Source organism: Hipposideros armiger, unplaced genomic scaffold (genome assembly GCF_001890085.2).
Source record: "Hipposideros armiger isolate ML-2016 unplaced genomic scaffold, ASM189008v1 scaffold_283, whole genome shotgun sequence".
Lineage (NCBI taxonomy): Eukaryota > Metazoa > Chordata > Mammalia > Chiroptera > Hipposideridae > Hipposideros > Hipposideros armiger.
In genome coordinates this window covers 1311674-1334462 of record NW_017731633.1, presented here as the reverse complement: position 1 = coordinate 1334462, position 22789 = coordinate 1311674, and the positions used below count along the sequence as shown (strand labels likewise).

At 50.0% G+C, this 22789-nt stretch overlaps 1 protein-coding gene across 3 annotated transcripts; it reads right to left on the bottom strand.

The window, feature by feature from the left end:
• Nucleotides 1-1330: 1330 nt before the first annotated feature.
• On the bottom strand, nt 1331-21670 carry CPT1C (carnitine palmitoyltransferase 1C). 3 transcript variants are annotated; one of them, XM_019658400.1, is made up of 20 exons: nt 20907-21670; nt 20360-20421; nt 20075-20230; nt 16073-16212; nt 14666-14837; nt 14309-14410; nt 14078-14215; nt 8036-8113; nt 7695-7802; nt 7507-7591; nt 6990-7188; nt 6701-6883; nt 5897-6002; nt 4673-4789; nt 3973-4137; nt 3602-3736; nt 2821-2973; nt 2267-2380; nt 2048-2140; nt 1331-1798 (listed from the first exon to the last, which is right to left on the bottom strand). In XM_019658400.1, exons 3-20 carry the CDS (start codon nt 20213-20215, stop codon nt 1613-1615), a joined length of 2415 nt encoding a protein of 804 aa, XP_019513945.1. In that variant the 5' UTR covers nt 20216-20230; nt 20360-20421; nt 20907-21670; the 3' UTR covers nt 1331-1612. The 3 variants fall into 3 exon arrangements, with proteins under 3 accessions (XP_019513945.1, XP_019513943.1, XP_019513944.1); XM_019658398.1 differs by having other exon boundaries at nt 20347-20421; nt 20907-21663; XM_019658399.1 differs by having other exon boundaries at nt 20347-20421; nt 21150-21192.
• Nucleotides 21671-22789: the final 1119 nt, after the last annotated feature.

The window sequence follows — 22789 nt, the reverse complement described above, 5'->3', positions numbered from 1 at the left end:
AGGAAAAACAAATGATAAAGTTTAGAATTACTGAAGCTAAACGCTTGGATGAGAGGCTCACTGGAAATGAAACTCAATGGGGAGGGGGCATTGCTCAGTGCCTGAGCTCCGAGGACCACCAGGCACTGGCACCTTCTCAGGAAAGGTGCTGGTGAAGTGGTGCAGACATCTTTGAGGGTGTGCAAAATTTGGAAAAACTGCAAACTAGATTTACCAGCTGCTACAGTAAGAAACTGCCTCAGCTGGGATGATGAAGCGGCGCTGGGTGACACTGATGAGGACAAGAAACTGACCGGAAATAAGCAAACAGGAAGGAGCGAGTCCCTTTCCCTTCCTCCAGGAGTCTGCAGTTCCTTTGGTGCCCCTTACTGGCAGCATCTAGCACAACCGGTGGGCAAAGCGGAAGTGTGGTTTTCAGAGTCCCAATCTCAGATTGGCAAAGCTTTTAGTTCAAGGGAGTGGATTCGAATACAAGCGATAATAACTTCATAACTGGTACACTTAACAGTAGAGTGTGCCAAGGACCAGCGATGATGAGTAATCCAATTCTGTACCTCTAAGGCCCAAATATATTTTTGAAAGAGTACTTGAATACACGAGACTATTTTCCTGGATAGCTAGTCTGAATGTTGTGCTGATATTAAGTCTATCCAAATTACATTGTGGTTTTAATGCAAATTCAATCAAAATCCCAATGAGATTATTTTTTAAAAGATTTAACCCAATTATTCTAAAGATCTTCTGAAGAAATAAATAGATGAAAGAAGGAAAGATTTTTTTTTCTATAGAAAATAAGATGTAAAGCCAATAGATTAAAATTTAAGGTAACAGTAATCAGTGTAGTCCTGAAAGAAGATTAAAAAGATGACAAACATTAAAACTTCATATATAATAACATTTGACAAATATGTCATCATCATAAAGCAACCAATAGTGAAATTATTCAAAATATTATTTTGGGGATTGAAAGTGTACAATCCAGTGGCATTAATTACATTCACAATGTTGTGTAACTATCACTACTATCTATTTCCAGAACTTTTCATCATCCTGAAACAGAAGCTCTATACCCATTAAACAAAACCTCCTCATTCCCTATTCCTCCCTCCACCCAGCTTCTAGCAACCACCAGGAACCTTTTTTCATGTGCTTATTGGCCATTTGTATATCCTCTCTGGAGAAATGTCTATTCAAGTCCTTGGCCCATTTTTGAATAGGGTTGTTTGGAGTTTTCTGTTGTTGTTGAGTTGCAAGAGTTCTGAATATTAACTCCTTATCAGATAAATGATTTGCAAATATTTTCTATTATGTGGGAGAAACACCACATTAATTCACTCTATCAATGGTATCACTTTAATCAGATTGGATGAACAAAAAGTGCCAAGGGCACTGGAGGTAACTGGGAATTTCTGGTTGGGCCCGGGGATGAATGGGACCTTTTCTCCCCCTCCACCCTTGCCCAGCCCAAGAGCACAGCAATAGCACATACCCAGCTCACACATCTTTATTGGACTAGATGTGAGATTTCCAAATGCAAACAGACTGCCTCTGTCCTATACCAGCCCAGCCCTCCAGCTAGTTTCTAGGGAGACCAGCTCCCTGATGGAAGGGGTCAAAAGTTGTTGGGTGTCATGGATGCCCTGGAGCCCTTAGTGTGGCAAGGGAGAGAGCTAGTCCTGTGCCCGGAGTCCTCCTCCCTTAGCCCTCTGCATCCTCGCTTAAGATGTTGCCCCTCCTGGAACAGGGAGGCCACGTCCAACAGTGCTGCCTCGATGTGCTGCCCAAGCCGGTGGGAGTCCTGGAAGGAGAAATGGGTCACATTCAGGGGATGCTGGGAGAAGGGCTCCTGCGGGCTGAGAAACAAGAGCTGAGGTCTCTGACTCCTGGGTCTGAGGGAGGCGGGGGATGGAGACCAGGACTCTGGGGCTGTGACGCAGGAGGGGACTGGGAGTCTGGATTCTTAGGTTGTAGAAGAGGAGGGAGCTGGAAGGGAGCTAGGAGTCTAGACTCCTGGGCCCTAAGGAAGGAGGGGCGGGGTGTATCTCACCGTTTTTGTGCTTGATTTTTTGCTGGAGATGTGGAAGGTGATCGTGTCATTCCCCATGAAGATGTAAGAAACACCATAACCATGGTCATCGACCTGGAAAGGGACAGAGTGAGGGGAATAAAAGAGTCCCAGGTCCCCTCCTCCTCCACTGTGCAGGTGCCAGCCCCCTCCTCTCAGGGCCCAGGGTCCAGAGAGCTGGTCTGGCCCAGTCCCACTCACAGGCCCAAATCCACCACCAGAGGAAACGTAGTCGGGGTAATTGTGGACGTCAAACAGGTGGACCTGCTGAACAGGGATCTGGCTGGTGGCCAGCTGCCACTGTTCCGAGTGAACCTAAGGGACAGGAGATGGTCAGGTCACGTGTGCAATAAAGACAGACCCGCAGGTCTGTGCCCCCTTGGCTCAACTCCACTCCACACAGCCCTGGTCCTTTCTGACCTCCTCCCCTGACTGCCCATTTCCCCTAAATCGGCCCTAGTCTGCAGTTCTGCCCTTCCCCTCCCTAACCACACTGCTCTTCTCCACTTGACCACGCCCCGACCTCCCATGACCCCGCCCCTCTCTTCTCTCTGACCGGCCCCTCCCGTTTCTTTCAACGACTACACCCCTCTTCCCCTTCCCTCTGCCCTCTCTTTTTCTCTTTTGCCCCCCAATCCCTAACTCTCTCCTCTGTTGAGACCTCCTTTTCCCAACATCATCCTCCTTGCCCTCAAGTGCCTCCATTTCCCCATGGTTTCCCACTGCCCTCTCTAACCCTTTCCCTACACCCCAACCTGGTCCAGGAAGGGCGACTGCAGGTGGAGGAATTGGGACATGATGTAGAGTGCGAAGAGGTGGCGGTCGACCCCCTGTCCGCTCATCGCTGCCTTCAGAAGAGCCTGGTGCTTATCCACCGCCAAGCGGAATAGGGTGAGGCACTGTGGGTCCTGGGGCCCCCAGGGAGGTCACACAGGTCATGGAAAAATAGGAAGTGGGCTTACTGCTGGGGCCTGACACACCCCTGGCCTCTACCCAGCTTGCAACATCCCTGCAAGGCAGAGATAGCAACTCTGTTTTATAGAGGAGAAACAGGCTCAGAGAGGGACAGTCACTTGCTCAGGGGCACACAGTAAAGCAGAATCAGATGGGTTCCCAGGTCTGTCTCACTCTCCTGAAACTCCTTCCATTGAACCACATGGTAGGGGGGGAGAAGGAACAGAGGTGCCTGGGGGGTTCTGAGCAGAGAGGTCATACAGGGAACATGAGGAATGGTGCAAATAGAAGTCACAAGGTCACATAGAGGCTAAATAATCAAAGAGAGCTACATTGTGCAACCAGGGCTCCCTCTTATGTGCTCCTCCAGTGCCCTGTGTGACCCCCATGTATCACACTATGCTGAACTATCTGTCTCCCCCCCATCAGTGAGCTCCTTGAGGTCGGAGACCAGGCCTGGTTCCTTCCTGTTCCTAGTGCCCATCATGGGGCCTGGCCCTCAGAGGGTGCTCCATAAATGTCTGCAAATGTATCAGTGAGGGCATGGAAATAACAGAAGCCTCAAATGAGGCCCACACCCACTGTCTTCTCTTTGTCATCCATGGCTCTCACAAAGTTGCAGGCCTCCCTCGTGCAAGACCGCACCGTCTCCGTCCGGCCTTCCAGAAACAAGCGGGTCATAGCTGACTCATAAGTCAGGCAGAATTGACCCCTGTCCTGGGGGACAAAGAGAAGAGGAGCCTGTCAGCTGGGCTCTGGAGGTCTTAACAGACTTGACACACCTCTGGACCCCCAGCCTCCTCCCCCTCAGGAATATGTGGCTGGGAGAGAGAAATGAAGGTGGGAGACCTACAGTGGCCAAGAAGAGTCAGGAAAGGGGCTGACGAGGCAGGTATTGGGGGACCAGGGAACCGAGGTCCTGAGAGGGGCTGGGGTCGGGAAACCCAACTGACCCGGAAGTGGGCCAGTTGCAAGGCCATCTGGATGAAGCTGTCTGAAGAGAGGTGGCAGCGTTTGATGAAGCTCTTGCCAAAGTGGGAGAAGGGGAAGACGTGGCAGTCGATGTCTCCAGATAAGGTCTTGGCTCCCCTCAGGGCCAGAGAGATGAATAGATGCATCTTCCAGAGCAGGAGAGAGGAAGGAGTAGCCGGGGTTACAGATGGGGGTAGGGTTAGAGCTGGGAATGGGACTGGAGGCAGAGAGGGGAATGGAGCTAGGGTTGGGGTAGATAATGGAAATGTGGACAAAGAAGGGAATGAAGCTGAAGGATTAGGTTAATGATGGAGACAGGGATGGCATTGAAGGTCAGGATGTGGTTGGGGTTGGGGATAGGACAAGGTTGGTGTTTGGGCTGGGGATGGGATGGAATTAGGGCTGGGGTTTCAGATGAGTCTGGTGTTGGAGACCGGACTGAATTTAGGTATGGTGATGGTGTTGGGATAGAGATGAGTTTGGGGGGGGGGGGGGGGAAGGGAGCTGGGATTTGAGTTGGGGTCGGCCTGAATTGAGGTTGGGGATGGGGATGGCATTGGTGATGGGGTTAGGGTTAGAGTTGGGATTGGGATGGTGAGATTGGGGGCAGCAATAAGTTTATATAGTGTCAAAGCCAGGAATTTGGGGACTTGGAGGAGAGGCCCGGAAACCCAGCCTTACCTTGTCTGGAAGGTCCCAGTACAGCCGCTGGGGCTGGGGCAGTGAGGGGTCAGGATGGCCCTTGCAGTGGCCATCTGCTGAGTAGCCCAGCTGAAAGCATTCTGTGGCCAGAGTGAACTGTGTACAAATGGAGGCTGTCAGAGTCCCTTCTTCCCTGTGGTCCAAGAGCCATCTAACCAGGGACCTCTATATCAGGCCCTTCTCGGGGTGGAGGGCAGTCCCTAAGAAGCAGAAACCCCTGGCGTTCACAGGTGGGTTCTCAGGTTCAAGTTCATTGAGAGCAGGACTGATACTAATACTCAACGGTTGCTTACTGACCCTGTACTTCCGACACGTAGATAAAGAGCCAGCAATGGCTGCCCCAAGCGCCTCAGCATTCACTCTGATTGAGTGGGGCCCACATCTTGCTTTTTTATTATTGTTAAATATTTTAAATATTGCTAAATATTTCAAATCAGCCCTGATTGAGAACCTACTACCTTCCAGCCTTGCATTTCTCTTTATCTTACTGTACGTGACATCTCTTAAGTTGTTGATAAGTTGATATGAAGAGGTATGTTGACATGAAGTGCCAGAAGGATCTGAGGTTGAATTGAATTGAGAGCTTCATTTACCAATATAATCAAAGGGGGAAAATTCCCATTTTACAAACAAGAAACAGGTACAGAAGAGACAATGCTGACGGGCTGTCCTTGAGGTTCCTTCCCCTCACACATGCCCAGTCCCCACCCTGAGCCCCATCCGACCACTGGGAACCCTATGGGATGCAGACACCACCCCCTATGATTTAGGGACTAAATAAAATAGAGACGTGAAGGTCCTCCAATCTTTCCCCTGATGAAGGGGAAAACTGAGGCTCAGAGGAGGGGAGTAACTTGCCCAAGGTCACACAGCCAGCCAGAGCTAGAAGATGGTTCCAATTCAACGTGACATGATTGAGAGGCCTCACTTTCTGGTCTCAGAGCATTCCCAATTCATATTTTTGCTCTGCAACTCTTGGCTCTGTGACACTTGGCAAATCACCTCCCTTCTCTGAGCCCCAATTGCTCATTCATCAAAGGAAGGTCATAATCTCAGACCCCCCTTCTTTGCTGGGTGGTCCTGGTCCCATCTCTACCTTTCTCTGAGGCTCCGTTTTTCCTTTGACCCTAAGGCCCCGGAAAGGAAGGCCTTTGGAAATGGGGGTGGCAGTCCCCAAGGCAGGGGATGGGCTGGCTGCCCTACCTCCCACATATGTCCTGAGATGGGGCAGTCGGCCCATGAATGCTCCACGCTGAGGCCCAGCTTCCCATTGGAGAAGACGATGAGGGTGAAGGATTTGTCAAACCAGCTGCGAGGGGAGAGTTCAGAGTGGTCACCAAAGAGCGGGGGCCAGGGGAAAGTGGGTGTTCTCTAAAGGACTTGTGGGGGTTTCAGGGTGGGGAGATTTTTCTGGGAATTAGGGCTGGTATGGGGGTCTCTAAGAGGGTGGAGTCTCCAGGCAGCTCTGGGCAGCCTCTGAGACGTGTCTAAACTTTTGGAGAGCTGGAGGTATTCAAACAACATGCCGAGAACGGTTTAAGGTTTATGGGATGCTGGGAGGTTAGGGAGACTCTCCCAGGGGGCTCAGCAATCAGCATACTGCTTAGAAGGCATTTAGGAAGTTGTCTGAGGATCTCTAGGTCTAGGGGTCCCAGGTCTGGGGTCCTGATTTAAGGTGCCGGCATTAAGGTCTGAGGATTCTATGGTTCTGAGTCTGTGGTCCCCATGCTTGCGTTTCTGGCTCTGGGAGTCTCTGGGTCTGACGGTCCATGTCTGAGGTTTGGGGTTCCAGGGTCTGGGGTCCTGGGCCTAGGGGTTCTCTGGATTAGAGGTCCTCAGATCTCAAAGCATTGGGTCTGGGGTCCTCAGATCAAAGGGTCCCGTGGATCTGGAGATGCCCAGGTCTAGGGTCCAGGGTCTGCCTGTCTAGTGCCCAGAGTCTTATGTCTGGATACTGGGTTCTTGGTCGCAAGTTGGGGTGGAGTTCAAGTCCCCAGGCTGACTCACCGGTCATGGCCCCTGCCAGCCAGCAGGGCATGGGCGTAGGCATCCAAGGAAGCTGCAGGGTCCTCCCTGGTGAGCCCCTTGGGCTCCGAATCCAGTGATACAAAGAAAGCAGCCCCTTCAACTGCCTCCAAGGCATCCTCCGACTGGGTCTTCAGGGACCTCCGCACTTGGGCCCACATGTCCCTGTTGGGGGATGTGCCTGAGCCCTCCACCCTGCCCAGCCTCCACCAGGCCCCCAACTCTGCCCTTCTGAAACTTCCAGAGTTGGCCTCTGACCTCCCAGCCTCACCTGGGAGCAGCAGCGGTCAGCGCTGCCAGATGCTCCTCGTGGGGGAAGGCAGGTGAGGGGTCGTCTAGGATTCGCTGGAACTGCTGCTCCAGGGCACGCGGGGAAAGCAGGCCGCTTTGGGAGTGGGTCCCCACGCGGAAGAATCGGCCCCGGTGGAAGACCGCCACATGTCGGCTATCATGGAGGTGGCGGATGTGGTCTAGGAGTGGTGTGGGCAGAAACGTGGACAGGAAGATCGGGAACTTTATACTAAGAATAGCGACCACTTACTAGGTACTTCCTACATGGCTTGCACTGTCTAAGCACTCATTTAATCCTCACCACCCTATGCACCCTTATTATTCCATTTTAGAGATGGGGAAGCTGGGGCTCAGAGAGGGTAATAACTTGCTCAAGGTCACACAGCTAGGGAGCGATGGAGCTGAGATTCGAATCCAAATAGTTTGGCTCCAGAGAACATGCTCTTAGTCCCTACACTGTTCCTCTTCTGTCAGTGAGGAGGGGAGAGGGGTCTCACCTTTCTGGATCCCAGGAATGCGTGTGGTGTTGAATATCTTCTCATATTGGGCAGAGCATAAGGGCCGCATTCCCATCAACAAAGTCTGCAGGAGACCATGGGCTCGTGAATCCCCCTCCTCTCCCAAGTGTACCCACAACTATAGAACCACAGCCTCTGTCCCCAGCCCACAGGCGCAGCATTCTCACTGGCAGTATCTCCTGGCGGTTCAAGTGGTGGCGGTAGAGGAGGAGGGCGTGGACCGCGTTTCCCGCGCGAGCAGCCTGCACCGGCGTGGGCGTCACGTACAGGAAGTCCTGGGGGCCAGCCAAGGGGACAGCAAAACGCCTGGGGTCAAGTTTGCCGCTGTGTGGGCACTGACACCAAATACAGGTACCGACCCCAACAGAGGGCAGGATGGTGAATTCCAGACTGTGATTTGGATCACTGAGTCTAAACCCCACATTCTACCCAGACACCCCAATCTTAGACCCGGGAACTACGAGCCCCACCCCCCTTCCAGCTCCAAGCCCCCTTCTCCCCTTCTCACCATCATATAGTAGTTGCTATTCACCATCAGAGCGTTCCGGGAGCGCAGGTACACAAACTCTTCCCACCAGTCACTGACCTGGGAGTACGGCAGAAAGACACACAGCTGGGGTGCTGGGGCCAAGGTAGGGGGTGGGAGGGTCGAGCCCCTCAAGACTTTGCTATGTCCAGGGAGGGTGGAGCTCAGTGAAGGCGGCCGTCATGATCAGTAACCATCAATAACCTAGAAGTCCATCAGTGGGGGCAGTCACTTAGCTAAATCATGCTATACTTAACGCTATGGAATACTACGCAGCTGTCAAAAACAACAAGATAGGGCCAATGGGTTTCAAAAACAACAAGGTAGGGCCAGCGGGTGGCGCAGTTGGTTAAGAGCATGAGCTCTGAGCAATAGCGTTGCCGGTTCGATTCCCCCATGGGCCAGAGAGCTGCGCCCCAGCTGAGCTGCGAACCAGCTGCCTGATGGCTCAGCTGGTGAGAGCTTGTGTTTTTTGTTTTTTTTTAAAGATTTTTATTGAGGAATTGGGGGAGGGAACAGCTTTGGGGAATCCGGGAAGGGGAACAGACAAGTTGCTGTCCTTCTGTTCTTCAGTTTAGTTGTGGAGGACGTCGCTTCACTGGCCCATGTTGATATTATCATTGTGCTCTGCCCTGGTGAGGCAGATCGGTTGCCGGCCCCTAAATGGCTGCTCATGGCGGCTCTTGGCAGCTCATGCCAGCTGCTGGCCACTCACACCGGCTGCCAGCCACTCACGGTAGCTTATGGCAGCAGACTGCAGCTCCACTGCAGCCTACGCTGCCACCGCCAGCGACTCACGGCAGCCCAGCTCCAGGTTGAGCTGTTGTTCACCATCTTAGCTGTAGAGGGCGCAGTGTCACTGGCCCTAATGTAGGATCCGAACCAGGGCCCTGATGCTCAGAGCTGGCATCCCAAGTCAACTCCTAACCAACACACCACTTGGCCGGCCCGAGAGCTTGTGTTCTTAACAAAGGTTGCTGGTTCGAATCTCGCACAGGGTGGTGGGCTGCACGTCCCCCCTCGCACCCCGCAACTAGATTGAAAGCAGCAACTGTATTTGGTGCTGAGCTTGCACCCTCCACAACTAAGATTGAAGGACAACAACTTGACTTGGAGCTGATGGATCCTGGAAAAACACAATGTTCCCCTTCCCCAACACTGTTCCCTTCCCCAATTCCCCAATAAAATCTTTAAAGAAACAACAACAAGGTACATCTATATTACTGACAGAGTGAGCACCAAAGTATACTGCCAAGTAAAAAAGGCTGGGTGCACAACAGATATGTCTATCGATCCCATCTGAGATTTTTAAAAATACTACCAAGACCCAAGTGTCCATCAACAGATAAATGGACAACCAAAATGTAGTCTATCCATACAATGGAATGTTAATATAAAAAGGAATGAAGTTCTGATACGGGATACAACATGGATGAGCCCTGAAAACATTATGCAAAGGGAAATGAGCCAGACACAAAAGGACAAATAGTGTATGATTCCACTTACATAAAAAATCTGAGACAGGCAAATTCATAGACACAGAATGGGGATGTTTTGCCTAATGGGTACAGAGTTTCTGTTTGGGATGATGAAAAAGTTCTGGAAATAGTAGCCATGGTTACACAACATTGTGAATGTACTTAATACCACTAAATTGTACACTTAAAAAGGTAAATTTTAAGGGCCGGCCGAGTGGCTCAGTTGGTTAAGAGCTCACTCAAGAGTGTGAGCTCTGAGCAACAGGGTCACCAGTTCAATTCCCAGTCTGAGCTGAGCTGCCGCTGAGCTGCCAACAGGTGGCAGGATGGCTCAGCTAGAAAAAAAAAAGTAAATTTTATATTATGTATATTTTATCACAATAAAAATTACATACTTATGTATATTTTATATTACATACATATTTTCTATATTATATCATATATAACTATATTAGATTATATTTTAAAATTATATGTATTGTATACAAATAAAATGTATTTTATAGCTATATCCTTGAGTACAAATAAATATGTATATATACACTCAGAAAAGACCCTGATTGGGGTAACCGGTTAACTCAGTTGGTTAGAGCGTGGTGCTGATGGCACCAAGGTTGCCGGTTTGATTCCCGCATTGCCACTCTGAGCTGCGCCCTTCCTAAAGGAGTCAGCTATGCCATTGTAGCATGAAAGCAATGTGTAGCCCATGACCATGGCTGTTACCCCCTCCAAAAAAAATTTTTTTTAAAGAAGAAAAAAAAAAAGACCCTGACCAAAGTGTTTTTCACAGGCAGTGGTGGGAGGGACAAGAATTACAGGGAGGTGGTCAGAGGGAACTTGAATATTTTCTAGATGTTTTCCTTTCTTCTGTCATAGATCTATGAAGACATACATGTTTGCTTGCATCTTAAAGTCAATGGCATCTTACACTTCCTTACACTTAGGTGGGATGTAGTTGTCCTTCTCTGGGAATGTGGAACAACTTCTAGAAAAATCCAGAAGTTTCCAGCAAATGCTAGAAAAGTTCTATACCTTGATCTAGGCTGCAATTATATGGTCATATGCATACATAAAATTTCACCAAGCTGTACACTTAAGATTTGTGCATTTTATCATATGTATAACATTGTAACATTATATGTATAACATACAGCTTTTTTTAAAAGCTTGCTGAAGGGTGTCTATGACTCAGAAGAAAATCCTGGAGACAATAATGGAGCAAGATTTTAACCACCAGAAACCACATGGGGGTGGTTGAGGGAAGGGATGAATCAGACCTGGTGATGTCCAAAGCAAAATCAAATTAGGCTGGTTTTACTAAAAGCCATTGTAGCGCACCACAACCAAAGGCTTTGGTTATATTATAGGATCTTTCAGGAAATACTACATCCCAAAGTTCTTGACAACACAGAGAATGAAGCTGTGGGGAAAGTGGGAAGACATGGACAAATGTGAATCAAAAGACAAGTGAGACAACTTGTATTCTGAATGTGAAAGTCTTAGGGGTGCCTTGGCCAATTTATTATATTTACAGCTTCCTTTTTAAAGTTTGCTCAGGAGTGGTCTTTGATACAAATCTATGTCTAAATAAGTCTAGATGAACTCTTTTCATATACAGTTGATTCTCGTTACCCACGGTAGTTCTGTTCTACAAAGTCGCTGTGAACACTGAACTAGTGAATACCGAATCACCGCTCCTGCGGAAATACAGGGTCAGGTTCCTGCAAGCCTCTGGTTACCATATTTTCATCAACCATTTAATACATAAACTGGTTTCATGTGTGTTTCTGCTTAAAGATGCCTTATTTAAAATATATTGTTGAGGGCCAGCTGAGTGGCGTATTGGTTGGGAGTTGGCTTGGGACGCCAGAGGGCCCCGGTTCGGATCCCACATATGAGGGCCAGTGACACTGCCCTCCACAGTTAAGATGCTGAACAACAGAGCTCAACCTGGAGCTGGGCTGCTGTGGGTCACCAGCAACGGCGTAGGCTGCAGCCCCTGTTGCAGTGGGTTGCCATGGGCTGCCGTGTGTAGCCGGCAGCCTGCGTAAGCGGCCAGCAGCCGCCATGAGCAGCCGTCCAGGGGCCAGCGATGATCTGCCTCCTCCGGGAAGAGCGCAGTGATGGTGCCAACTTGGGCCGGTGGGGCGACGTCCTCCTTAACTGGACTGAGGAGCAAAGGGACAGCAACTTGTCTGTTCCCCTTCCCCCAATTCCCCAGCACTGTTCCCATCCAACAATTCCCCAATAAAAATCTTTAAAAGAGAGAAAAGAAAAAAAATATATATATATATATATTGTTGATTCAGTCATATTGAAGTCATGGCTTGAAGAAAGTTCATCTAACATATGTATCTTCTCTGTAAGGCACATTGCAGCCTTCTTATGCTTAGGAATGCTTAGGAATGCTAGCCAGCACTTCAGCGCGACACTTGAGGGCCATTTTCAACAGCAAAACCACCAATGAAACACATAAAAATGCAAACAACGTGAAACTAAACAGATCACAAAAAGGACATGTGTTTACAGCGTGAGAGCGGCATTAACATTAGATAATGGTGTATGTTGTAATTAGAGTACAGTGAAATACATCTATGTTGTGTGTGTATATGTGCGTTTATTTAATTTTATAGAGCAGAATCTAGTTGAAGAGGATGAAGAAAAAAAAAAAGTAAAAACTAAGGCCTGGCTTCCATTCTACCTCTCTAGGTGCAACTCAGTGCCCTCCATCAAGCTTGTGTGACTTCCATGTTGCTATCCCTTGGGGCTCTGTCCCAAACCCTCTTCCCTTTTCACTCTATATTCTCGCCTCCGATATTTTCATCCAAGTCTAATGTTTCAATATTCTTCTAAAGCTGAGGGTCCCTGTTTGCAGTCACAACCCAGCGTCTTGCTTGAACCCTCACTCAGTCTCTGGGGTGTCTCTCCTGGACCCTCCAGGTCAGTCAAACCTGCCTCCACGGAGCTCAGTGTCATGATATCAAAGCTGTTTCCCTTCTCCTCATGTAAGGGAGAGCCCCACAGTCCCCCCACCCCCGCCAATCACCAGGTGAGACCATGGGTACCATCTTTGCCATCTCCCTCCTCTCCCTGACAGCGTGGCAGTTCCCTGCCCCACCCTCCTGACCCTTGATGCTCTCTCTGCCTGTCCCCTCTGTCGCACAGCCGCCTCTCAGGCTTTGTCCTCTCCCTCTAGACCAGGGATCGGCAAACTTTTTAGACAGAAGAGCTGCCAGGGGTCAGCAAACTGCAGCTCGTGAGCCACATGCGGCTCTTTGGGTACATACATGTGGCTCAGAAGTAAAATTGAAAATGAAAATAAAACTATCATATTTCATTTATAAAATGTTTAAAGGATATTATTCACATAATGGTGATTATGTAAAAATATATTTATGGCTCTCGAATACTTTTTATATTGTTGTGAGGGACAGGATTGGCTCTTCCAGGGGTCAGCAAACTTTTGAGACAGAAGGTACCCATGGAGTTGCATGTGGCTCACAAGCCACAGTTTGCCGACCCCTGCTCTAGACTCTCACTCCAGCCTCCCAGCCTCCAGCATCTCCCCTCCAGACTTTCCCTCTCTCCTGTTCAAAATCCTCCCCTGGCTCCTTAGCACCCCCAAGACAAAGTCCAGGGTCCTCAACTAGAGTCCAGGCCTCCCCCCACCACTCCGCCATCACCTCTCATGACCACCACCTTTGAATTTCCTTGCTCCAACCAGAGTAAAGCCTCCTTGCTCCCAGCCCAAGCCCCACAACTTTTCTACTTCCTCACCGCTGCTCAGGCTATTCCTTCTATCAACCTGACAGGTTCAAATTCTCTCCAGCTCTCAAGATTCAGCCCTAGTACCTTCTCCTGGAACCCTGATCCTCTCATCCAGCTGCGGCCTCCTTTGACCACCTCCCCCCCAGGACTTACATCATCCCATCTGTCTCTTCATTGTTACCTCCACTTCCACATACTACCTGAGGCTATTACAGCTTCCTACAGGATGGAACCTGATAAACCCTGATTTGGGGGAATCGCTGACTTGCTCTATGCCTCAAGGAGCTCAACTCATCTAGCTCCTGAATTCAGAATAGAAGCCCATTTGGAGAAGGTGTGTCCTTGAGCAGAGGGTGGACGGAAAGAACTATTTTGGGGGCGGGGCTTAGAGTGTTGCCAGGAGAGAGGCTGCCTGTTGGATAGGTCCTGGAATTTTAGTTCAAATACTGGCGGAGCTCTGGATGTGGGCGGGTCCTGGTGGCGGAGCTTAGATTATTGGAGTCAGTCTCAGAATGTTGGCGCATGGAGGGCGGGGCTCAAAGTGTTGGCACATGATAGACGGGGTTCAGAATATTGGAGAGCAGAGAGGAGCTCGGAATATCGGAGCATCTGGGGCCGGGTTTAAATTATTGAAGCGTGGGGCGAGGCTGAGATTGAGTATCTCGGACCTCCAATCACCGCAGGACCTAGGGATTGTGGGCGGGGCGTGGAACGGGGCGTCTACCTCAGGGTTAGAAGGGTGGGCTCAGAACTTTTGCCTTGCGGATAAGGGACTCACGTAATTGGACGCCCACCAGGATTTGAGCCACAGGTACCACTGCAGCAGCGACGCCTGTAGTCTCAGGAATTCCTGTGCTAGGATCGCAGTACAGTCGAAGTCCTCGTCCGAGAGGACAGGACGGACAGACTCCAGGTACTGAGGAGGCAAGGAGGAAAAGAGGGTAGGTCACGCCCTCCGCCCACCCTCGCCTGCTTCGCCCCCCCCCTCATCACCGGGTAACAGGCCCACCTTGCGCACGGTGTCCTGCACAGAGGGCACGGGCTGGCGCGGCAGGGAGCGCTGGTAACTGAAGAGCATCGGATGGCGGCCAGAGAAGATGCGGACCAGGGCCTGGAGGGAAGCGAGAATTAGTGGATCATTAAACCTTTCAGTGGGGACAGGGACTGGGTGGGGTGTATGTGACAGAATGGGACAGAACCCCAAAGAAAGGGGGATAGAGATCCAGAAAGAAGGGGCCTGAAACCTAAAGATAGAGGGAACAGAGACCCATAGAGAGGGGGACAGAGACCTACAAATAGAGGGGACAGAGACCCAGAGAGAAGAGGACAGAAAAGTGGGCTCCTGGAGGCACTGCTTCTCACATACCAGCCAAGTCTTGGTGAGTGAGGACATGGCTCCGTGGGGTTCAAGGAGCCAGCCGTGATAGGACAGAAGCAGCCTCAGAGCCACGTGAAGTGTAAAGATCAGGGCTCCCCACAGACAAGAAGCAAACAGTGCAGCAGCCAGGACCCCCCGAAGCCTGTGGTGCTGTCCTCCCCTGAGGGGAGAGAAAGAGAGGATGGGCCTGGGTCTCCTAGTTTCAGAATTCCCCTCTCTTCCAGCCCCACCCAGCCCCTGCCCTCCCTAATATTCTCTGACTGGTCTTTTGGCTGTTGAAGGTTTATCTTGTAGAATTAGAATCAGAGAAGTCCAGTTTCCTAATTTGTAAAGTAGGTGCTATCTTCTCTTGGCACCCTCCTCCCCCCAGGATTGTGGGGACACCAAGCTTTTAAAATCACTTCCCATGGAAATTGGTAGGTGCTTAATAGGTGGTATTTCTATTGAAGGGACACTTTTCCCTCTCAGATATCGAATTATACTTTAAGGCAGTGGTTCTCAAAGTGTGGCCCTTGGACCAGCAGCATCAGCACCACCTGGGAGCTTGCTAGAAATGCAAATTCCTAGGCCTAACCCAGACCTACTAAAACAGAATCTCTTGGGGTGGGGCCCAGCAATCGGTGTTTTAACAAGTCTGCAGGTGGTTCCAATACAAACTAAAGTTTAGGAAACTGGTCTAAAGTTACAGTAAATCAACATGTTTGCAAAGTTACAATCAGACATGGGAGTAAATCCCACCTGGAGGTCTTGGGGTGAGTCACCTCCTTTCTGTAGATTGTAAATCTAGTTTTCCTGGAAGTTTCTACGTCTGATCCAAGGTCTGCCCTTTGGGGCTGTCTGCACAAAATTTGCCTTCTTCCCCAGGGAGACTAATCTAAGAGTTAGAACCTGTCACTTCACTGGCATCTGGTTGCCAAACCTTTCCCCAAATGACTGCAACAACTATAATATTACAACTTTTTATTTAATAACTTCCTGGCATTGTATTGAATATTCCACATGCGTGATTTTGTTTACTTCTTCCAATCACCCTAAGAAACAAATATTATTATCCCCATTTTACAGATGAAGACTCTGACACCAAGAATGGTGGTCTCTCACCTAAGACTACACAACTGGGGACTAACAGAGTTCATACTTTCATTAGTATATATAACTATATCTGGACATTTTCTAGTTTGTCACCATCCCTCTTGGCAAGAAACAGCCAGAATGGAAAATGTGCAGAGAGAAGAGAGGAAATCACCTCCTTTCTATTGATGATATACCTTTATTAATCTGTCCCAAAGTAAGTCTCAGGGTTTTTCTTCAGCAGACACACCACGCTGATACAGAAACTTACTGGGTGTAGGGAAAGGGATTAGGGAGGACACTCGGCTGAAGTGGGGAGCTCACCAGTCTGGCAGCAACTCTTTGATTTTCTCCATCAGTCCTAGGGAAGGGTCCAGCTGGAGGAACCAGGCAAGCTGAATTGCACTGAAGAGGAAGAGCCAGCTGAGGGGGCTGGCGGGGAACATACCAGTGAGAAAGTCGTTCTGCAGGGGGAAAAAGGGCATCCATCCAATCAGTTATCCTGTCCTTTAAGCACCATTTTTAGTTATTGATTGAGCATCCAGTGTGCGCTAGGCCCTGAGCTGGATGCTCAAGACCCAGTGGGGAATAGACTGATGTAGATTCTGCCCTCAGGGAGGTCAGTCTGGAATGAGTGCTAATGGCAGTAGGACATGGCACAGGAGCCCTGTGGTAGCGGGTTAGCCCAAGGGAGTCAGGGAGGACTTCCTGGAGGAGGTTATTCTAAGGGAGGACCTTGAAGACAAAATGAGCCCCCAGATACAGTAGGGTCTGGAGCTCAGTAGGCCTTCTAGAACTATCTGGCCATGGAATGAGTGAGAGATGAATGAAAGTGCTGGGTTACTAACCAGATTCCTAGAGAAGGGTAATCTATTGTAGATAACTAACACTTAATGAGCACTATGTGCCAGGCATTTACAAGGCTTAACTTTTTTTTTAACACATGAGGTGACAGTTACCCTTTTTTTTGGGTGGGGGAACAGTGTGTTTTTCCAGGACCCATCAGCTCCTGTAAAGTCAAGTAGTTGTTTCAATCTAGTTGTAGAGGGCGCAACTCAGTGGCCCATGTGGGGATCGAACTGGCAACCTTGGTGTTATGAGCACTGTACTCTAACCAACTGAGCTAACCGGCCGCCCCACAAGCCTTAACTCTTTAAATCCTCCCCACAACCCTGTGAAGCAGATACTAAGATGATCTCATTTTACAAAAGAAAATATTCTGCTTCAAGGTCACACAGAGAGCATGGCTAAAACAGGATAATAGCTACAGTTGGTGGGGCAGCACTATCCAGGCTCAAGAAACCACTTTCTTTTCCCACATTTAAAGAAAAGAAAGGCCTCAGAGATCAGGGTTTAGAATCTGGGCTCAAATCTCTGTCACTAACTAGATGAATGACCACAAGCACGTGACTCCACCTCTGTGTCCTCAACTGTAGAATGGGAATAATCCCAAAACTTGGCTCATAGGGTTGTCTGTCACAAGAGCTGGATGAGAAAACATCATTCCACAAATGTTTATTGTGATCCTACAGCAGTGACAAGATAGCAAGATGCCTGCTTTTCTGGGGGACAGAGACAATACTATATAAGTGAAGGATTTAGTGTAGTATGTCAGATGGCGCTAGGTGCTATGGTGAAAAATAAAGCAGACAAGAGGCCTGGAGAAAAGGCTGGATTGCATCGCTCAGAGCCAGGCACACAGTAGGTGCTCAATAAATATTACAGTGATCCTTTCTATTGCTACTCTACTTTTCCTTGGGGCTTTTACTTGACAGTCTTCCTATGGCTTGGCAGGAAAATGTTACTGGCAAATGTGGTTATATTGGGTCATCGGGAAAGTCATGATGCATTTTTGCATTGAAAAACAGAAAAATACATCATGACTTTCACGATGACCCAATATTTTGTTTCATTTTTCTTTTTAAAAGAAGTTGTCAGTTCTATCTGGCACTCTGGGTTGCAAGAGAACAGAGGCTTCATAATAGCAGGAAATTTCTCCAGGGCACTTTGAATCCATCCAAGGCCACACAGCCAGTAAATCGTGGAGCTAGGATTTGAACCCAGATCCCCTAGCTACAGGGTCCACTAGCAACCACTCAAATCATCCAGATACCTTGGGACCCTAATGCAACAGGATGTCCTACAAAGTACTGTCCTCTGGGGTCTGCCATATCTCTGAATTTCATATTCATTTGGAAACCATTTCAGGGGACACAGACTTCCTGCTGATGAATGTCCCACTAAGTGATGGATGTCATGCCACATGCTTGGCCCAAGTGACCCACCCATTGCACATAATTCACAACATCCCTATAGTGTAGGTTCTGGGACCACATTCTAGAAAAGCAGCCCATGATAGTGAGCATCTGCATGGGATCCAGAACCAGACTGCTAATTCTAGTTCTGCCTCAAGTTCTGCATCTTAACAGCTGTGTGACCTTGGGAAAAGTGAAAGCACCTCTTTGGACTGCTGTTTCTTTATCTGTAAAATGCGGCAAACAATACCTCTGCCTTAGAAGGCCCTCAAGAGCAATAGATTTAAAGGGATTGGTTAGTGTAGAATCCTGGGCACACTACTATCCAAATGTGATTTTAGAAATGGTGGAGCAGAAGCCCAGAGAAGCTACTAGCATGCTGTAGGTCACACAGCACCTACATGGCACATAAGATTAGAATGGCAATGCTGGAGTCATCACTCCTGTGAGCAAGGCCTTCTGCTAAGACAACTAAATGCTTCCAACAATCCCTTGAGGCAGGAACTGTCAAGGTTTCCATTTCAGAAATGAAGACACTGAGGCTTGGCAATCGCTCTATGGAATCACAGCTCTGGTGTTGAGGAGGGCACAGCCCTTACCCTGGTACCAAGTTCCAGGAGCTATGGCTTCAGGGTGATAACTGGGGTCCCAAAGTAAAAAAGTAAAAAAGGGAAGACATGAGAGCTCCAAGTAACCATCAGGGAGAGAGGTGGCTGTGTGCTAGAAAGGGAAGAGTGACTATTATTACAATTATCATTTGATACTTATGTGAGTGTCTGGTGGGGGCCATTTGGCCATTGGCAAAGGTTTTCAGGTCTTGACTCCTTTGCAGGGGTGGCTTGGTTATATAAGTATTCTGAAAACTCACTGTGTGCTTAAAAAAATCTGCATTTTTCTGTATCTCTTAGTTTAAACATATATGTATGCATACATATATGCTTATTTTTCTTCTCTATTGTCTTCCACTCCAACTAAATGGAGAGCTCCATGAGGGCAGGATTCCATCTGTCCTGCTCCCTGACATGTCCCCAATGCCCCAAACAGTGCCAGGCCCTGAACAAATGCTCCACGGATATTTGTCGAATGAATGGAAAACAATATTATCAAAAGCTAACACTTACTCAGCACTTGCCATGGGCCTGGCAGTTGTCATGTAAGAATTCATTTAATCCTTGTGACTGCCCTGTAAGGAAGGGGCCATCATTACCCCTGTTTTACATGTGGGTAAACTGAGGCTCAGAGAGGAGCACTTGCCCAAGGCCACACAACTAGTAGTGGCAGAGCCAGGATTCAAATTCAGTCCTGGCTGACCCCACAGGTGTTCAAGACCTGTGAGGACAGACAGAGAGGATGTGACCAGCAGGGAGACTCTTATGTACTGGGTTGTCAGAAAAGTCATGATGCATTTTTGCCATGAAAACATAGAAAAAATACGTCATGACTTTTCAGACAACCCAATAGATGGTGCCAGAGTTCTAGAACCAGGGACTCTGGGGCAGACATGGGTTCTGGTTATATGGAGGGCATAGGCATTTTAGAGCCAGGGAAAGGAGGAGGAGTTGGGCTTTTCCAGAGCTGGGACAGCAGGGTTTATGGTGATGGAGAAGTGCAGGATACAGATATTGGAGGTTCACAACTCAGAACTGAGGGGCCTTCAGGATTGTGGTGTGGGCTACCCAAGATCTTGATCAGGTCTTAGTGTTCAGCAAAGGGGAGCACCTAGTTTAGAGCCTGGAGATGAAAGGGAAAGATGAGATGTGCACCATGGGAAGGGGACTGAGTTCTAAAAATTGGGGTGGAAGTTGTGTTTCGGGGTGTGGGGAAGGTGGGGGTCCAGGAAATGGATACAAGGGGTAAACAGGGTTTCCTAATAGCTGAGGTTGAGGATCCCAGAAGCGAGCTACAGACCAGGAAATAATTTTAGGGGTCTTGGAAGTAGACATCAGAAATCCCAGAAGGGAGTGATATGATCCCAGAAATGGGACCACCAGGATGCTGGAAGTGGGCCTCAGGCATCCTGGAAGCAGATAAGTGGATTCCCGGAAGGAAACCAAGCCACAGCCCTCCTCACCCAAAAACGCGAGAGATGCCTTTTCCAAGAGCGCAGTCCGGACAGGTAGATCTCCTGCAACACCGGGGCACTGAATTCCACTTCCGCCCGTTCAGAAGACAGTGAGGGTCGGAAGCCTACAGCCTGGTGTGCTTCAGCCATGTCGCGTTAGACCCCCTGGGAAAACAGAGGGTCATTCTCCAGGTCTCTAGCCCCTAGCTTCCTCAGACCTAGGAGTGCAGGTCCCCAACCCTCTCCTCCCGCTGACCCAAGAATACAGGATGCCGGCTCACCCTTCCTAAGCACCTGAGGAATCTTGAGGGTCCCAGCCGAGACTCCGGTGTTGGGGGGACGTCAATTTGGGATCTCTGTGAAAACAGAGGCGGGAAGGATAACTCCCCCTTTTGCGGCTCTGCTGAGGACGTGGTGCGGGGGCGATGCCCCCGATATAGGACTTTTAAGATTCGGGGGTGGAGGGAGGAAACCGGTCCAGGGTGAGTTGAGGGGGTCTCGATAAAAAATATTAGTCCTAGACCCATTTGAAACGAACACCTGCCGGACGTTGGCAGTGTCCATCCGATTTCCGCTTCCCATTCCAAGGCGGGGGTGGGGCGGGAGGACTGTCTATAAATTCATCCGCTCTGGGGTGGCCCAGCGTCCCCTCCCCCCGCCCCTGGGGCTAGAGATGTTGGGGGCTGGAACACCCTACTGCGCATGTTTCGCAGCTGGGGATGCTGAGGCTGTAAGCCCAAGCATGCGTCCAGGACAAGTGATGGCGAGTCTCGCATGCCTAACCCAAGACACAGGCCTCCAGCTCCTGCAGCAGCTGGGGTCCCTCCGGGCCGATACTTACCACGCTGAGTCTGGGGTGTGCCGATCGGATCCTGGGGACCAAGCCTTAGTACACCTCCCCAAACCCCGATTTAGAGCGCTAGACCCGTCTCCCACTTGCATATGACCAATCCCAGAGCGACGAGTCCAAGACTTGGTCGACCGGCCTTCGGAACTCCTGCCCGCCCCCGATTATCCAATATCCAGGAACCCCGATTTCTGTCTTGCGTGTATTTCGGGGGGGTATTCAAGTCCCTGGTTTTACCTCCGCTCGGTTCCAGTCCCTCTGTGTTCTATCCCCGCCTCCTTCAAATCCCCGCCCTCTCGGAAGCCCAACGTCCAATCCCTATCCTGGTCTCTCTACCCTGCCTGATTCTCTATTTGACCTGCCGCGTTCTACGCAGAATCTCTCCTTTGAACCCCACGATCTTGGGCTCCCAATTCCGCTGTTTCTCAAGGTGCTCGCTCCTTTATCTTCAAGGAACGAAGCTCAGCTTGAAACTCACAGCCTATCTCTGGATACACGTAGTGACGCACGTTGGGTAGTATCAAGCCGGAGCGAATCTCAGCCCTACCACCGGGGGAGGGAGGAGGGCTGTTTTGGGGTCCGGTCAGTGCACCAAAACCACCGATAGAACGTGCAGCTGCATGGACTGAGTTGACGCGAAGGAGCTAAAGCAGATTGGATTCAAGTTAGACAGTTAGAGGGACTTCCGTGAGGGAAAATGTGAATGGGTAAAAGGGAAGAATACAATAGTGACCGGGCTCAGATCGGGAGACACGAATGAGACTGAAGAGACTGAAACACAGAACAATTTTATTCGACTCTGGAGGTTAATATTGTCCGTGCTGGCTCAGGTGTGCCCAGCGCAGCCAATCACGCCAGGGGGTGTGGGGGCGGGTGGGAGACGGTCTCTGGGTAAACCCACATGGAGTTGGGGGGGGGGGAAACGCGTTCGTGACCCCAATATACAGATGGGTAAACTGAGGTCTGGGGGAGGCAGAGACGTGCCCGATATCACCCAGCAAGCTGGTCACTGCACTGGCCTTATTGCTGCAGGCGGGGTCCTGGAGAAACCGCAACAAGGGCTGGGACCTCTTGCCACCGGTGGCGCCCATAGCTGTGGGGTCCTTGGGGCTCGCTGTCAACCTTCCTTGAGAGAGCTGCTTGGTGGAGGCAGAGCAGAGCCAGTATGGTCTTTGGCAGGTGGTGTGCCTGGCACGTGTCCAGGGAACAAAAGTGCCTGCAGTGTTGGGGTACCTGGTGTGGGGGCGCGGGACACTGGGTTTAAACGGAAGCCACTTATGAAATGGGACTCAGTTGGGTAGGGGAACCTAGAATTCCGATAACTTTTAAGGGGCACGCACACTTAGATGGCCTTCCCATTCCATCACAGCGGAACACCCTGGCCCAGAGGGCACACCCCACGTGCTTTTCCTTCTTCTTGCCATGTCCCTGCCTGGCACCAGGCTCTCACCTGAACCCGGGAGTTCGGGTGCCCCAGAACAGAGGAGCAACAGCAGGAGGGTGTAGGCAGTCACCTTGGGGTGGAAAACAGGCGGGCAAGCAGCCTCTTTGGGGTGAGGTCCTGGCCCCTTCCAGGAGCTGGATAACCCTCTCCTCCCAAGGCCCGCTTTAGCTCAGAGTCAGGGCCAATCCCCACTCCCCAGGGGGGGGGCACGGACGGGGGGGAACAGGCGAATCTATAAGGTCACACCACCCAGAGCAGGATTAGAACCCGGATCCCCACCTCCTGCACTGCCCTTAGGGAGCCCCCACAGGTATAAGGGTCCAACTGCACCGCTGAACCCCCCCATCCCCCCAGGAAGATATGGCCCTTTTAAGGTAGAGCGATAAGGGGCCAGGCAGCAGACACCAGCTAGTGGCTCAGCAGGGTTTCCAGG

What these genes read in the sequence shown, in the direction of transcription:
- CPT1C (XM_019658400.1), bottom strand. Translation starts at nt 20,215, where the DNA reads ATGGCTGAAGCACACCAGGCTGTAGGCTTCCGACCCTCACTGTCTTCT. An exon ending in GGCATCTCTCGCGTTTTTGG is followed by an intron (nt 16,213 to 20,074) that starts GTGAGGAGGGCT and finishes TTCCCCCTGCAG; the next exon opens with AACGACTTTCTCACTGGTAT. An exon ending in ATAGCAACTACTATATGATG is followed by an intron (nt 7,803 to 8,035) that starts GTGAGAAGGGGA and finishes GCTGGCCCCCAG; the next exon opens with GACTTCCTGTACGTGACGCC.